The sequence below is a fragment of the Elephantulus edwardii genome, unplaced genomic scaffold (assembly GCF_000299155.1).
Source record: "Elephantulus edwardii isolate Elephantulus edwardi_28Jun2011 unplaced genomic scaffold, EleEdw1.0 scaffold00023, whole genome shotgun sequence".
NCBI classification, from domain to species: Eukaryota; Metazoa; Chordata; class Mammalia; order Macroscelidea; family Macroscelididae; genus Elephantulus; species Elephantulus edwardii.
This window is the reverse complement of record NW_006399773.1, coordinates 21,839,267-21,854,824: the sequence shown is the minus strand read 5'-3', so window position 1 is coordinate 21,854,824 and position 15,558 is coordinate 21,839,267. Positions and strand designations below refer to the sequence as shown.

The following is a 15,558-nucleotide window of genomic DNA, read 5'->3' as shown; positions in this document are numbered from 1 at the left end:
TTATGCTGCCAACCCCAAAGGCAAGAAGTTCAAATCCACCAGCTGCTCTGTGAAAGAAAAGATACCCTCACATGCAATTTACAGCCTCTGAAAGTCCACTGGGCAAACAGCTATGAATTCATTCATATTCAATAATACATAACAACAATCCCGTTTTGGAATAAATGTATGAGATGTAGATATGTCCTAGGATCTAAAACTAAAACTAGAAGTAACACAGCCAGAATTAGTTCTGAGTTACTGTTACTCCTAAACAATTCTGGGAATTGCCAGTCGACAATGATGTACACCAGTTCTTGGGTAGATTGTTTATGCAGTGGTTCTGGCACAAGCCATCACTTTTTAAAGGAGCCACACACCACTGACTGCAAGGAGCTGGTGCTACCCCTTGTAACTTGGAGCAGGGCAAGTGTTGAGTCTTGCCCAACAACATCTGGTCAAGTTATGGATGGGTCTAAAATTTCCACTGATGCTTTTCTCACTGTGTCTACCCAAAAGATTCATCTTTTCCAATTTGCATGCAGATACTGAATAGGTCAATAGGAGCTCTGATCAGGAAACCAGATCAAAGGCATGTAGTCAAAATAGCAGATTTTATGATAATCCAAAAGATTCTCCTCATATATTTGTTCGTTTGTTGATAACCCTGTTTAAATTGCTTACACTGCTTCTCTTTTCACAGACATTATCAACACAGTTCCTGTGTATTACATCGGTGAGGGTCCATGTGTGAATTCACTGTTTATATGTTGGTGTATCACTGATTGCATAAAATTCTATCATTCAATTGCTAGCCTCAATTCTCCTTCTATCCTCCCAAGTCATGGTCCAGCTCTCTGACACATGGCAAGTGATTGCAAAGACCATGGCCTATATCAGGCGCACCTTAGTCTCCAGAGTGACACTGCTCTTCGGTACTTTGGAGAGGTCCCTAACAGCGGACTTTCCCATTGCAATACATAGTACCTATACTAAAATTGGAACAATAAAGAACATCCTGCACAAGGATGACATGCAAATTTGGGAAGCATTCCATATTAAATAAATACATATATACATAAAAGAACACACTCACTGGAACCACAGTAAAGAATGAAAAAGATTTAATTGGAAAAAATCTGCTTTTAAGGGCATCTTTACCGTTTTACAGAGCATCAATATCAATTTAAAGAAGAAGGTACACCTTACTCAAGCATTGGTAATATCAATTGTTTCTTATGCATCTGGAAGTTGCACAGGAAGACAAAGAATAAGAAAGACCAAAGAAGAATGGACAAATATGAATTGTGGAGTGAGTAAAAAGTATTGAAAAGACTATGGACCAGGAAAGAACAAAAAAAATCCCACTTGGAGCAAGTGCAACTAGCTTGTTCCTTAGAGGAAAGGAAGCTGAAACTTTGTCTCTCATACTTTGGACATGTTGTCTGGAGGTACAAGTCGGGGAAAAAATGTATCATGTTGGGAAAATTAGAGTAGCAGCAAAAGACACAAAGAGAGTCAAGGAGATGGACTGACACAGTGATGACACCAAAACAGACTTGAGCCCAGTGGGAACTGGGAGGATGGGGTAGGAGAGGGCATGGTTTTGATCTGTTATTAACAGGGTCTTGGAGTTGCCGTCAGCCTGATGACACTCAACAACAGCAAGATTATCTTTATGGGTTTGATGGTGCTACAAGCTCCCACAACCAGATAAATACCAGTGTGCTCCGATATTCAGCCATTCTGATTCTATCGACACTGATAAAATATTAATAAAAAGCAAATTACTTAATGGCTCCTTTAGAAAAACTAAGAAAAGAGGAAGAAAGATGTAATCATAATATTCTAGTGCACACGGAGCACCGAGAAGTAACCACGCGGAGAATGGCAATAAGAGAGGGGAATTTTTTTTTCAATTGAATTACAAACATCATACTCAATAGTTTCATTCATCGCTGTGGACTTTACAAGACAGAAAGCTTATTAAGTTTACATACATCAAATTGAGTGGGATAGTTGAGAGTCAGAGTTGGAATAAATCTAAAATGATTGACTATTTGCAAAATTAAGTGAATATCTACAAGCACGAAATTCTTGAAAATGGACAGATGCAAAGGTAAGTTGAACAAAGAGGAAAAACACTGCAGACAGGTAGAGCCAAGATCAGAAAAGTAAAAGAGTTACTAGAAAAGAATATATCATAATGAATAGAAGCTTACATATATATATTTCAATACATGTAACATTCAAAGGTAAAACTAAAAGACTGCAATAGCAAAACAACAGAAATATTCTTACAAAAACAACAGCAATTATCCAAATTTAAATATTATAACCATCCAAATTAGTTTAGCATTTTAAGAGGAGGACCATGACTCCCTAATTCTCTATTCAGAACTCAACAGTTTCTAAGTACAATGTTGCCTAAATGTTACAGGGTGTAACTGGTCTTACCCACATGTGAAGTTACCTTCCAGAGCACACAATGCTTGGTACCATTTATGCCTACCTTAGTATCGTTTTACTGCTAGGAATCACATTTTTTTGTTATGTCCTGTCAGCTTGGGTCTTAGTGTCAAATAAAAGATGAGAACACTCATGACAATTCTAGGTCATTATATAGTCTCCAACAGAAAGGGCCAAATAAATTTCACCTAGTTTTGAAATTCTACAAATGTTAGAACCTGAAATTCAGAATTAACTTTATCATTCTTTTTTATACGCATACAGGCAAATGTCTATAAATATGTTAAACTATAGAAAGGTTTTCTTTTGTCCATACATTCTACCACATAAAATTTCTTATATAAAACTTTATAATCCTGTATAAATGTGATTGTAAAGAACATCTATATATTGTTTATATCAACACTGGATGTAGCAGATTAAATCAGGTCACCTGAAAAGCTATGCTGGAGTCCTAACCTCTTTACCCATGAATTTGTGCATATTTGAGGGGTAAAGTCTTTGAAGATTTTATTATAACAAGATCACACTGTTGTTGTTGTTATGTGTCATTGAGTTGCTTGCAACTCTTAGTGCTCTAAACCCTGCTATCCTGTGCCAACCTTACTGTCTCTGACACACCTACCCCCATTGCCTCAGTGACTGAACTGATTCATCTCATTGAGAATCTTCCTCTCCTGCACTGTCCCTCCACCCTCCCAAGCCTGATGTCCCCCTCCAAGGAACGGTCCCACCTTGTAACATGTATGTCAGGCAGTCTCAGAATCCTTGCCTCCAAAGAGCAGCCTTATTTCACCTTCTCCAGGAAAAAGCTGTTTGTTGTCCTAGCAGTCCATGGTATATTTAACACTCTTGTCCAGCACCAAAGCTCAAAGGCCGCAATTTTTTTTTCTGTTATTCCTAATCAATGTCTAGCTCTCTGATGCATAACAAGCAACTGGAAACACTATGACCTGGATCAGGCACACCTTAGTCTCCAGACCAAGATCATTGCTCCTCAGTACTCTGGAGAGGTCCCTGACAGCAGACTTTCCCAAAGCAATTAGTCTCTTCATTTCCTGGCTGCTGATACCAAGAGTGTTGATTGTGGAGCCAGGCAAACTAAAACTGATAACAATCTCAATCTCTTCACCATCCATAACGCTGCTGCCAATTGGCCCAGTGGTGACAATCTTTGTTTTCTTGATGTTGAGCTTCAATGTATATTGAAGACTGCAGTCTTTGATCTTCTATAGCAAGAGCTTCAGGTCCTCCTCAGTTTCAGCCAGCAGAGTTGTGTCATCTTCATAACACAGGCTGTTGATGAATCCTCCTCCAATCCTGATGCCACATTCCTCCTCACATGGCTCTACCTCCTGGATGATCTGCTCTGCATATAGATTAAAAAGGTATGGAGACAGAATACATAACTGGTGTACACCTTTCCCGATTTTGAATCATGTAGTGTCTCCTTGCTCTGTCCTGACAACTGCCTCATAGTCCAAGTATAGGTTTCCCATTAGCACAATCAAGTGTTCTGGGATTCACATTCTTCTCAGAGTCAGCCACGGTTTGTTGAGATCCACACAGTCAAACACCTTTACATAGTCAATAAAGCACAGACAAACATTCCTCTGGTACTCTCTGCTTTCTGTCAAGATCCATCTAACATTAGCTATAATATCTCTAGTACCATGGCCTCCTCTAAACCAATCCTGCACATTTGGCAGTTCTCTGCTGACGTGCTGCTCTAGTTGTTTTTGGAGAATTTTCAGCAGAATCTTGCTTGGATGTGAAATCAAAGATATTGTTCAATAATTTCCACAGATCACTAGAGTATCAAAACCAAAACCACACCCACTGCCTTCAAGTCTTGCAGCACTTTTGTCTCCTCCACAGTTTTCTGAGACTGTATACCATTATAGGAGGAGGCTGCTGGTGGATTCTCATGGCCAATGTTTCAGTTAGTAGCCTGATACACGAGCAAATATTTTAACAGGTCTCCTTATCCCAAAATAATTGTTGTTTGTCCTCAAGTCGGAACCGACCCAAAGCTTCAGAAGGTTTTATAATATTATAACTGGATATAATGGAAAGAATGTAAACTATTTTAATCTGTAACTAAATTTCAATTACCTCTAATTCTACTTTCAAGAAATATAACACTTTTCTTATAAATACCATAAATATTGGCACAAGAACTGAAATACATATGCAAAATTATGACTGCACAAATCGACTTTATTTTGGAGCATAATATTGCTGGAATTGCTCAAGAAATGCATAAGGACATAGCATCGCACGTATCTGTTATATAATCCTGTACATAAAACTGCTGTGGCCTGACAGAGTTTCATTCATTTACTTGCTTTTTCAAATTTTCTAAACAAATGACATTTTTGTACTAAAATACATAAAGGATAAAATGGCCATTTGACTTAAAATACAAAGGCTGACTACTGTGGAAGAAAATAAAACTGAGAAAAGGCTTTTACAATTGTAAAATGATATGCCTGCAAGCATCCTAATTGGGCAAACAGCATGCTTAAACACTGCCATAACATTCATCCTTTCAAAAATCTCTTCTTCAACCATTTTATGGGCTTTGTGAACTCCCACAAGGCAAAAATCCTACCAGGCAAAATCCAATGCTCCTAAATCATTTATTTTCTCATTTATCTGGATCTGGAAGAAAAACTAAGCATTGGCATTATCCCCCTGACAAACGCAACCCATGAATCAACTTGACAATTGCCCTACACTTCTATACTCTCTTCCTCTTCATATTGGGATTATTATTTGGGCTGCTTTTAAACCAACTTTCCCTGAATTTTTCAATTTCTACCCAAAGCAGAGGGGAAAGGTGACAACTAATAGATCAGAACAAAGCACTCCCACAGAACCTATCTCACTTTATATAGTCTACCTCAAACACACTTTTTAGTTTGTGAGAACTAAAACATGCTCATGACACAGAAAAGCAGATTTGTAAAGAAAACTAATACTTGAAATAAACTAACTGCTGATAGGAATCTATAGTTGCCATTAAATACTTGGAGAAATTAACAGATTGTTCTTTGTTGGTTTCTCTTTTTCATTCAATCTCCTGTGGCTTTTGACATATCATTTGCACAATCACCAAAATAGGCACTAAGTGGTCAGAGAGAGTGAGAGAGAAAGAAAGTGAGTATATGTATGTGTGTCTGCCTGTCTGTCTGTGTAGTAGAGCTCTGGTAGCCTAGTAGGTATTCTGCTGCCAATCCAAAGGCATTTCTTTCAAATTCACCAGCTGTTCTACGTGACAAAGATGGGCAACCTCCTCTCAAGCCTCTGAATACTTGCTGAATTAGTACCAACCTGACAGCAGCAATTGTTCACATACATAAGACATGGAAGAGTAAAAAGGAAAAAATAGAATAAAATTGCCATCACCATAAACACAAAGTTGGTAAATGGTGTAAGATTCTAAGATTAATTATTTTCTCATCAACTTCACCACAATTAATTTAAATATATCTGTAGTATCAGAAGACGAACTGATTGATATACTATGTCGTTATTGTTGTTTTATGCCATCGAGTCGCTAGCGACTCATAGTGACCCTGTGTACAACAGCCCTAAACTCTTCTGAGTCCTGTGCCAATTGCACTGTCTCTGACATACCCACCCCGATTAACCCAGTTACTGAATCAATCCACCTCATAGAGGGTCTTCCCCTCCTGGGCTGTCCCTCCACTCTCCCAAGCATGATGTCCCTCTCCAAGGACTGGTCCCTCCTTACAAGATGTCCAAAGTATGTCAAACGAAGCCTCAGAATCCTTGCCTCCAAGGAGCAGCCCGGTTTAACCCTCTCCACGTTGAATCTGTTTGTATTCTTAGCAGTCCATGGTACATTCAATACTCTTCTCCAGTACCACAGCTCAAAGGCATCAATTGTCCTTCTATGCTCCCTAGTCATTGTCGAACTCTCTGACACATAGATGTTTTAATTTAATTATATATTCTTCTTCTATGTGATATAGCACTGGTCTGTGCATTGCTGTACAGGGGTAACTCATAGTTGCCGTGATGCTAAACATTGTGACACTGATGTGCCAAATACGATAACAGTTACCCTTGGTGGACAGTGTTTGGTGGAGCTTCCCAGTTAAAATAAGCTTGGATCCACTTCTGAAATGGCTTGCTTATGGAAATTCTATGAACAGTGCTCAGGTTTTTCGTTCATAGGGTCACTATGAGTCATCTACGACTTGACAGCACTTAACAACAACAACAACAATAGTATCAGTTCACTTCTTTTTTGGATCTTAGCCTTAAGTAAAGATAGTTCTAAATCTATCATAAATCTCAGATGAACATAAAAAAAATCCATATTTATATACAGAGATTTCTATTATTTGTTTAAACATTATATTTCTTTAAAAGAGTGTGAGAGGAAGAAAGACGATCAATTCACTCAACATTCAATTCCACAACTGTATAGCAGTGATGACATGAAGAGATGGTTAAATAGAAATAACCTTTAGTGCTCACAGTCCAAACAAATAAAGATCTGTTAAAAAAATTAGAATATTAATCTAATGAAAAGAACAGAAATGTATCATTTATAATAACTCATTTAATCAGACATAGAATATACTCAGTTTAAAGACTGAAAAATTAACAGAGTAGGATATTAATAACAGGATTTCTTCATAATAAGAAATTAGATGTTTACATTCTTAGACATACAGTAAGACAAGAATATTCCTTCTAACCACTTCAAAACAACATTACCCTTGAAGTCCTACTGAGAAGCAAAAATGAAATACTTTTGCTTGAAGGTGATATAACTGATATAACTAAAATCCAAAACAAATAAAAGAAAACAAAAAATCCTGAGCTTCTAAGCAATTACAGTAAGGTTTCAGGAGCCAATGGCTATCCTATACACAAGTAATGAGTAAGTGGGATTAGAAATTAGAAACAAATCATTTACATTACCACCAAAAAAATGCATAAATACAATCAAATACGTATGAGGTATTTAGCTGTCATGTGCCAGCAAGTCAGTTCAGGTTCACAGTGAGTCGCAGGCGACTCAACGGCACATAACAACAACAACAACAACAACACAGTAAAATACCGCCCTTTCCACTATAGCATCGTCCTTAAAATTACTGTTGTGCCTGAGTCCATTTGCAGTCACTGTGTCAAACCTTCTTGTTAAAGGTGCTTCTTCTCACTGACTCGCTGTTTACCACACATGATGTCTTCCTCCAGGGACCGACTCTTCCTGACAGCACGAGTAAAGGACGTGAGATGAAGCCTTGCCATGCTCACGTCCAGGAAGCATTATACCTGCACTTTTTCCCATGGTAGACTTTTTCTTTTTGCAGTACACAATATATTCATTGTCCTTCACCAATCGCAGGATTCAAAGGCAACAATTTGCTAGGTAGAAGCTTAGAGAGTATAGATGTTGAAGTATTCTACCACACAGGCAGTCCCTGGGCATGAAAATCAGATAATGGACAATTCATAATTGCACTTTAACATTCAATAAATTTGAGGGGAAAAAAAGAAAAAAAAAATTTGTTCTCATTTTGAAATGACTACAGTAACGCCCTACTTGCAATAGATCCGTCATCATAATAAACTTCATTCGCTACAAAGTACATATTTTAAAACCAGTGAAAAGGCTTTTCAAGTGTTGCCTTGCACTAAACAAAAACTAGACAAAAAAAGGAAGACCTGTTCTGACTTACAAATTCAACTTAAACAGGTCTTGTTTACAACCCAAGGGCTGCCTACATTTGGAATCATTAAATAAGCAATCTTCACTGTCTTGAGGGAGAAGAAAAGTGGTTTTCCTAACTAACGTTCTATTTCATGTAAAAATTATTCAAATACCTTTGATAATGTTAAATAAGTATAATTTATTTTAAAAAATTACATGCTAGGGGAGCTCTGGTGGCCTAGTGGCAAGAAGCTGCAACTACAATCCCAGAGGTGCACGGTTCGAATCCACCAGATGCTCTGCCGGGGAAGGAGGGGCAATCTCCTCCTGTACCAGTCAGATCTGATTTGACGGTACACGCACACAAAAATAATAAAATAAAATAAAAAAAAATTACATGCTAAAGAATAATAAAAAGGTTAAAATGTCTGATTATCCAAAACTGCTACTTTCTCAAAAGAATTTTCTTTAATGAAAGTGTTACAGATATGTAAAAGCCAAAAAAACAGAATTTAAAATTAGCATCCATCACAGACAAACAACTTTCAATTTCTCGGAAAAATGGGACTCTAAAAAACCAGAGAAACATCACTAGGACACATGTTTCAAAAAGTAAAAAAACCCTCCCCTACAAAGGGCAGTCAAATGGTTGAGGAGTGAGGAAGAAAAGGCAAATAATTTTAGAGAAAAAGCTCAATTGTGACTAACTCATTCTCTAAGAAACCAGTTTCATTTTACTTCTGCTGAGTAAAGTAAGAGTTTGATTGCAAAAGATCTACTGTCAACAAACAGACTTGATTAAGGCTTATTAACAAGTGATCTGGCCCAGTTATTAAATATGTATTCTATAAATAACCCAAAAAATGTTGATATCTGCCTATCCCATTTAATTGATGGTTTTACTCTTCTCCTGAGTAAAACTATGAAAAAGAATAAAGGATTTCTAAAGTGATACTGTTTAGAAGAGAACATCACAAACCCTATTTAGTATTTTGTGGGTAGTTGCATTCTATCAGCTCCTAAACAAACATGGCCTTCACCTGAACTACCTGCTCAAATGGCAACAGGAATTATAATGCCTTAAAAACAAACAAACAAAAAAAAAAACCCAAGTCTTGCTGTTGTCAGAAGTCCAATAAAAATCTTGAAACCTGAGCGAATGGTTATATATAGAGTCCATGCACGAGGGTCACTTTACTCTCAAGAACTTTACATCCTCAGAATTGAGTTTTGTCTGTTCTTGGCTGAAATCGTATCAACTCATGAAGAAGAGTTCATAAGAAATCATTTACATGTGGTGACCTTAAAACAAAATTAGCACTTCATCAAGAGCTGACACAACACTAAAATCTACATGAGTCTAAAATTCATACAAATAAATGCTAATAAAAAGTATGCTCAGTGATAAAAATCAGAAATCAATAAATAACGTTGATGGGAAGACTCTACAAAAACCCAAACTAGGTATTTTTTTCTTCCTCAGAGATCTTATGAACCTCCATGAATGAGGCTACATATAAACACTTGAAGTTTGCCATACAGTAGTGGCATGCGTTTGCTTTGATGTTGGAAGCGATACTATATATATTTTAAAAACCAGAAATATCAATGAGTGGACTTTTTTCACTGGAACTTCCACACTAAGATAGATAGGAAGAAAGATCTGGCAATCTACTTCCAAAAGTTAGCTATAAGTTAAGTTTCTATGGATCACAAAAGAAAATTGTCCAACCAACCTGGCTTTGGACACATCATCACTACAAAGAACGGCATGCTTGGTATAATAAAGTGTCAGGTGAGGGAACCCCTTCATGAGACTGAATGACACAACAGCCATATTGATGAGTATGTTGACTGTGGGAGGATCATGCTGAACCAGGTAATATTTCAAAACATTGTATAAGGTCACCATGAGTCAGAATTGACTCCATAGCAGTTATCCAGCTATCTGAGGGCAAATATATCACTGACTACAGATAAACATTAGAAAGTTATTATTTACCATTTTCAAATATAACTTAAAATTCTTAACTAAATTGCTGTTGTTACGTACCGTTGCATCAGAAACAATTCATAGCTGGCCCTCCAGGTGGCTTTCAGAGGCAGTATAATTGCATGGGAAGAGATTACCCATCTTTCTTTGACAAGCAGCTAGAAGATTTGAACTGTGTGCCTTCAGGGTGACAGGGTAGCCCCTTATCACTAGGCTACCAGGCAAATGCAATAATTTTCCTAAGAACTAAAATAGTGTAAAACCATTCAAAACCAATATATTTTAAAAGACATATATAAGATAAATTACAACACTAAAGGAATAAATAACTAAATAACGTATATGAATGGCATAGAGAGCCCTGATGACCTAGTGATAAGGAATTGAACACAAAGGAGAAAGATGAGCAATCATCTGCCATGTGATTTATAACAGCAGCAGCGTGAATGGCATACAAAAACTCTCTCAAACTTTGTCTCAATCTATCATTTCAATCTAATTTCCCAAGCTCCCTATCGGCCTTCCCATGAGTTAACTGTACCGTAGCTCTAGATTGGTTCACTGCTGATCCTCCAGCTGAACAGAAAACCTCCTCTGCATTTATTAAAATCCTATCTCCTCCAAGACCAAGTTCTAGTTCACACTCTCCACAAAACTTTCCTAGATTTCTAAAATATCTTTTCTATTCTCATGTTCCCCAAAGCTAATTAAGTATCTTTAAAAGTAAGGCAATTTCTTCCTACTCTGAAGTTACATTAAAAAAAAAAAATTAAATATTATGTAGCTTCTAGCATTTCTTACTCGTTTAATTTTTCAAACATTTGCTGTGACTTTTAGGGCACAAGCAATCGGAATTGAATGTAGAAACTACATATTTAATAAGTCTGTTTTTATTAAATTAGCAGTAGTTTCGTGGTAATGGCTTGAATCTCCTCAGAATATGTAGGTTATTGGCCAAATTAGTCAAGCCAGATTAAAAACCAGGTGCTGAGTAAGTGGAACAATTACCATTGTCTGAAACCAAATGACACTAAAAGTCACTACCAGAAAGACACATTAAAAAAAAAACCAAAAACATATTCAAGTCGCCACAGACATAGCTACTGCAGAGAATAGAAAGAATTTGGTTACCTTAAGATTCAAGAAATATAACAAGTTTTAAAAACGCACACATGAGAAATAGCACAATAGTATGACCCTTACTCTAAAATGTAATAGAATACAGATAGACCACTTACATAATCCATGAGACAAACATCTTTAAAGTGTCTATGTTTCGTATATTCTGTACAAAGCTAAACATCAGAGTGATATTTTTCTTTACATATTTCATTAGTGTAATCATAAAGTGATGTCTTCAGTGACATTAAAAGTCTTTCTATGGGGGAAAAATCCTCCTATGTACTTTAGACAGTTAGTAGTCCACTAATATGAAAAGCTAAGGTCTTTCTTTACACATTTTTTATTGGAAAGAATTAAAATTCGTACCATCATCTTTTCAAAAAGTTCTAAGACTTCACTCTCTGACAGTGGCTTTGGATTGCTTTCCATCATTTCTGAAGATGCCGAAGAACAATCATTACTTGCAAATCCAGTCTTCAAGTTGGAGACAGGTGGTCTCTCTTTTTTGCTCCCTGGAATTCGTATGCTGGCAAATTTGTCCAACTACAAAGAAAAATAAAATAGTACATATATAGGTTATTTCTTTCCACAACAGAATTCTTTATCTAATTCATAAAGTGGGGCAGGGGCGAAATGAGGGTCAATTACATTACCATTGTGATCCCACTGAGAAGCATTAGCACTAGAGCTTTTAAAATTCTAAAATAGTAATGTAATTATAAAGGAAAAGTTTTTAGCAACAACCTTATCTGAAGGCAGGGAGGAAAGGGGGAAAAAAATCCCTCAGAAAGCCTGAAAAGTGTACCTAACCCATTCCCAGTAAATACATTTTGCCTCAAAGCAACCCTCCATCAGGTTTCCAGATCTATACATCTTCATAAATGGTTAGACAATGTAATAAATGTCACTAATGGTACCTGTAGAAAATGTTGAATTGTATATATATTTTTATTCTTATTTTGAGATATATATAATTTCCCACAACAAAGTAAGTTTAAAATTTTAGAAGGAATAGGCCTAGTTACTATCCTGAGTCATTGTCTCATTGTCATCACTTAATATCTAATTACAGTAATATCTAATTACTAAGTATAGAGATGACGAACTCCTCTTCCCCAAAAATTTTAAGATGGTGACTTAATTAATATGTTAGGCATATAATGTAGTGAAATTAAGTAAAATACCATTAGGGCAATATCAATATTAGAGAAATAGAAACATGGCAATAAATGGGAATAGTATGTTTAAGCATTTGACAAGCTAAATTTTACATGTATAGCTTCATGGTTCTATCAGTGATACCCAAAAAGATCCAAACCCACTATATAATAGCTAGCTCCAAATTATAGACCCAAAGGACAGAGCAAGCTTGCCCCTAGGGGTTTGCAGGACAGTAAATCTCCATGAGAGCAGACTGCCTTTTCTCCACAAGAGCAGCTGGAGAGTTTCAAGCAATGGTCTTTGGGTTAGTAGCATAATACTAAACCCTCAATGATACCAGAGCATCTTGATCAGAGAGAAGGCATGTCATTTTTTAACACAAATTTTATTAACATAAATCTCTAAAATTAATGTTAAAAAAAACAACCAGAAATTCATATCGAACTTCTTCTATATGTCATACACTATGTTAAGAGCTTAAAGTGAAGCATAAGGGTGTATGCATTTGTTTAACCATTACAAAGAGAAAATTGCATGTTCAAACACTTAAGGACAAGCTCCAAAGCATTCTTACATACAAAAATCTCATAATGTTTAAAAAGGTATAAAAGGTGGGGGGAGAAAAATACATTTTTACAAGCAGAATGGCTTTTGTATCAACATATAGTATGGTAATTTGTCAAAGTAATGAAATAAAATAGAATTAGCACACTTCTCGCCTATGCTTAGCATCTAAACTACAGAAGAAGATTAGGTTTCACCCAAGTGGAAAAACAATCTGTATATTACTATCACTATAACTGCTAAAGGCAAAGTAAGATAAATTAGCATATCCTTCATTAAGCTTTTAAATCCACAGAGGTCCAAAGAATAATATGACATACAAAAGTATCACTGTCTTAATATTTCTATATAGTACTTTTATTCGTTTTCCCTGATTTTGTTGTTGTAGTGTACTGTCAAACCAGAACCAACCCATAGCTGACCCTCCAGAGGGTTTATAGAGGCAGTTTATCACATGAGAGAGATTGTCCATGCTTCTCCCATGGAGCAACTGGTGGGTTCAAACTGTGTGCCCTTAGGACTAGAGCAGCAGATCTGTTACCCCTAGGCCAGCAGAGCTCCCTTCTGTAATCCTTCACTGATTAGAAAGACAAGAAAAGAAAAGGCAACTTGTGGCAAAGGGAAAACCCTTCCTCCTATCATCTCCTTCCCCTTCCCCCTATCCTGCTCTCCTTTTATGGGATTTCTGAAGCTGTAGAAAGTACCTAAGGAGATTTCCCATTTTTCTCCAGTGGAACTGGTGGTGGACTGAACTTCCTATGCTAGTGTACTCAACAGAATTTGATGACTATCTCAGGTTTAAAGTAAAATCATCCCCAGGTTTTATTAAGCACTACATGTCTGTTCCACTTGATCCGGCACCATTACAAAATTACATGGAAAGAGAACTCTATTACAGAATAATTGAGTGCTTGAAAAAGTCTCCTTTTTTATTTTTAAACTTTCATTGTGTTACTGGTCCAAGGTTACAGAGTAAATTGATTTTCCATTCATTTCATACAAATTCTGATTAGTGAACTTGATGGTAATCCTCACAATATGCAAGAGCATGCTTCGTGCTTCCTGCTTATGATTCTCCTTTCCATTCTTCCTTCTTTCGTATCCCTTCAAGCCTTCTGAGCTTTATTCTTGGAAAATGTTGTCTTCTGAAGAAAATTTTTTTTAAATGGAATGTTCTGTGACTCCACATGTAAATAAAAAATTAGATACTATTTATCTTTTTATGAAAGTGTACAAACAATTTAGTCAAAGGATAGCACATAAAGCAATACATTTTTGTACTTATAAAGCTGAAAAATTCAAAGTCACTGCCTTCGAATCAGAACCAACTCATAGCTGACCTGCAGCAGGTTTTTCAATGCTATAAATTACACAGGAAGAGACTGCCCATCTTTCTCTCATGGAGAGCAAAGAAACAAGCATCCTAATAACTGAATCAACAGGCATCAACATGATAGAAGACCAAAGATCAAAGTCGTCAAATATTTCATTTCAGTCAGATCAAAAATCAACACCCATCATACAGCAGTCAAGAAATCAAAAGATGTGTTGCACTGGGGCAAACCGGCTGCCAAAGACCCAACATACTAATGATCTAAGACATCAGTTTAAAGACTGAGGTGCAGCTGACTATGATAATTACTTCATATGCATTTAAAAGTTGAAAAATGAATAAGAAAGACTGAACAAGAATCAACTGATGCCTCTGTACTGTAGCTGTTAAGGTCCCTTGAGTCCAAACCAACTCATAGTGAAACCTCTGGTTTTCTGAAGCAGTTAATCACAGGAGGGAATGCCCAACTTTCTCCCTAAAGCAGGTATCAGATTCAAACCACGTGCGTTTGGGTTAGGAGTGCGACCTCTTGTTACTAAGACATCAGTGTGCTGTTTGTTGTTGTGTGCCATTCAGTTGGAACTGATCCGTAGCTGACCCTCCAGTGGGTTTTCTGAGGCAATAAATCAGACAGGAGGAATCTACTCAACCTTCTCCCACAGAGCAGCAGGTAGATTCGAGCCAAGTGCCTTTAAGATTGCAACACAGCTTCTTACCATTCAGCCACCAGAGTAGCCACTGTGAATTTTATGGGAAGTTCTTATTACAAAGTTGAGCTACAAATACAACCAAGGCAGGGGAAGTAAAAGATGTGCCTTGGATGAAGAATTGATCAAAGAAATACACAAAAGACTAACGGAATTCTACTATACCATTTGGAGACAGTACACTTCATTAATGTGGCTCCAGATGTATCAGGGGTACACTAAATTTTATAAATTACTATCAGTTATCTTCTAGAGAACTTAAATGAGCGCCCTACTGAGGATGATCGCATACTGAGCAATGACACTGATAATCAGAAATGACAATTTAAACAAAATTAATTAAACAAGTTAAAAAGGCTGTAATAATACTCTATCTGGACTTTCGGCTATAGCCTAACATTGTAATAGTGAAAATTGCTTTAAGTTTTTACTACTATAACATTGTACATATCAATAGAGTAGTAATATTTTTTAACTCTTAAGAGATATAGTAATTATTTACTACCTTTCAAAATTAAGAAAAATAAGATCA

At 36.6% G+C, this 15,558-nt stretch overlaps 1 protein-coding gene across 1 annotated transcript in view; it reads right to left on the bottom strand.

The window, feature by feature from the left end:
- Positions 1 to 15,558, bottom strand: part of DIAPH3 (diaphanous-related formin 3) — a 740,013-nt gene that overhangs the window by 639,194 nt on the left and 85,261 nt on the right. Inside the window, exon 3 of the mRNA XM_006882733.1 lies at positions 11,628 to 11,804. Coding sequence (XP_006882795.1) covers positions 11,628 to 11,804 — 177 coding nt within the window. The remainder of the gene's footprint in view (positions 1 to 11,627; positions 11,805 to 15,558) is intronic.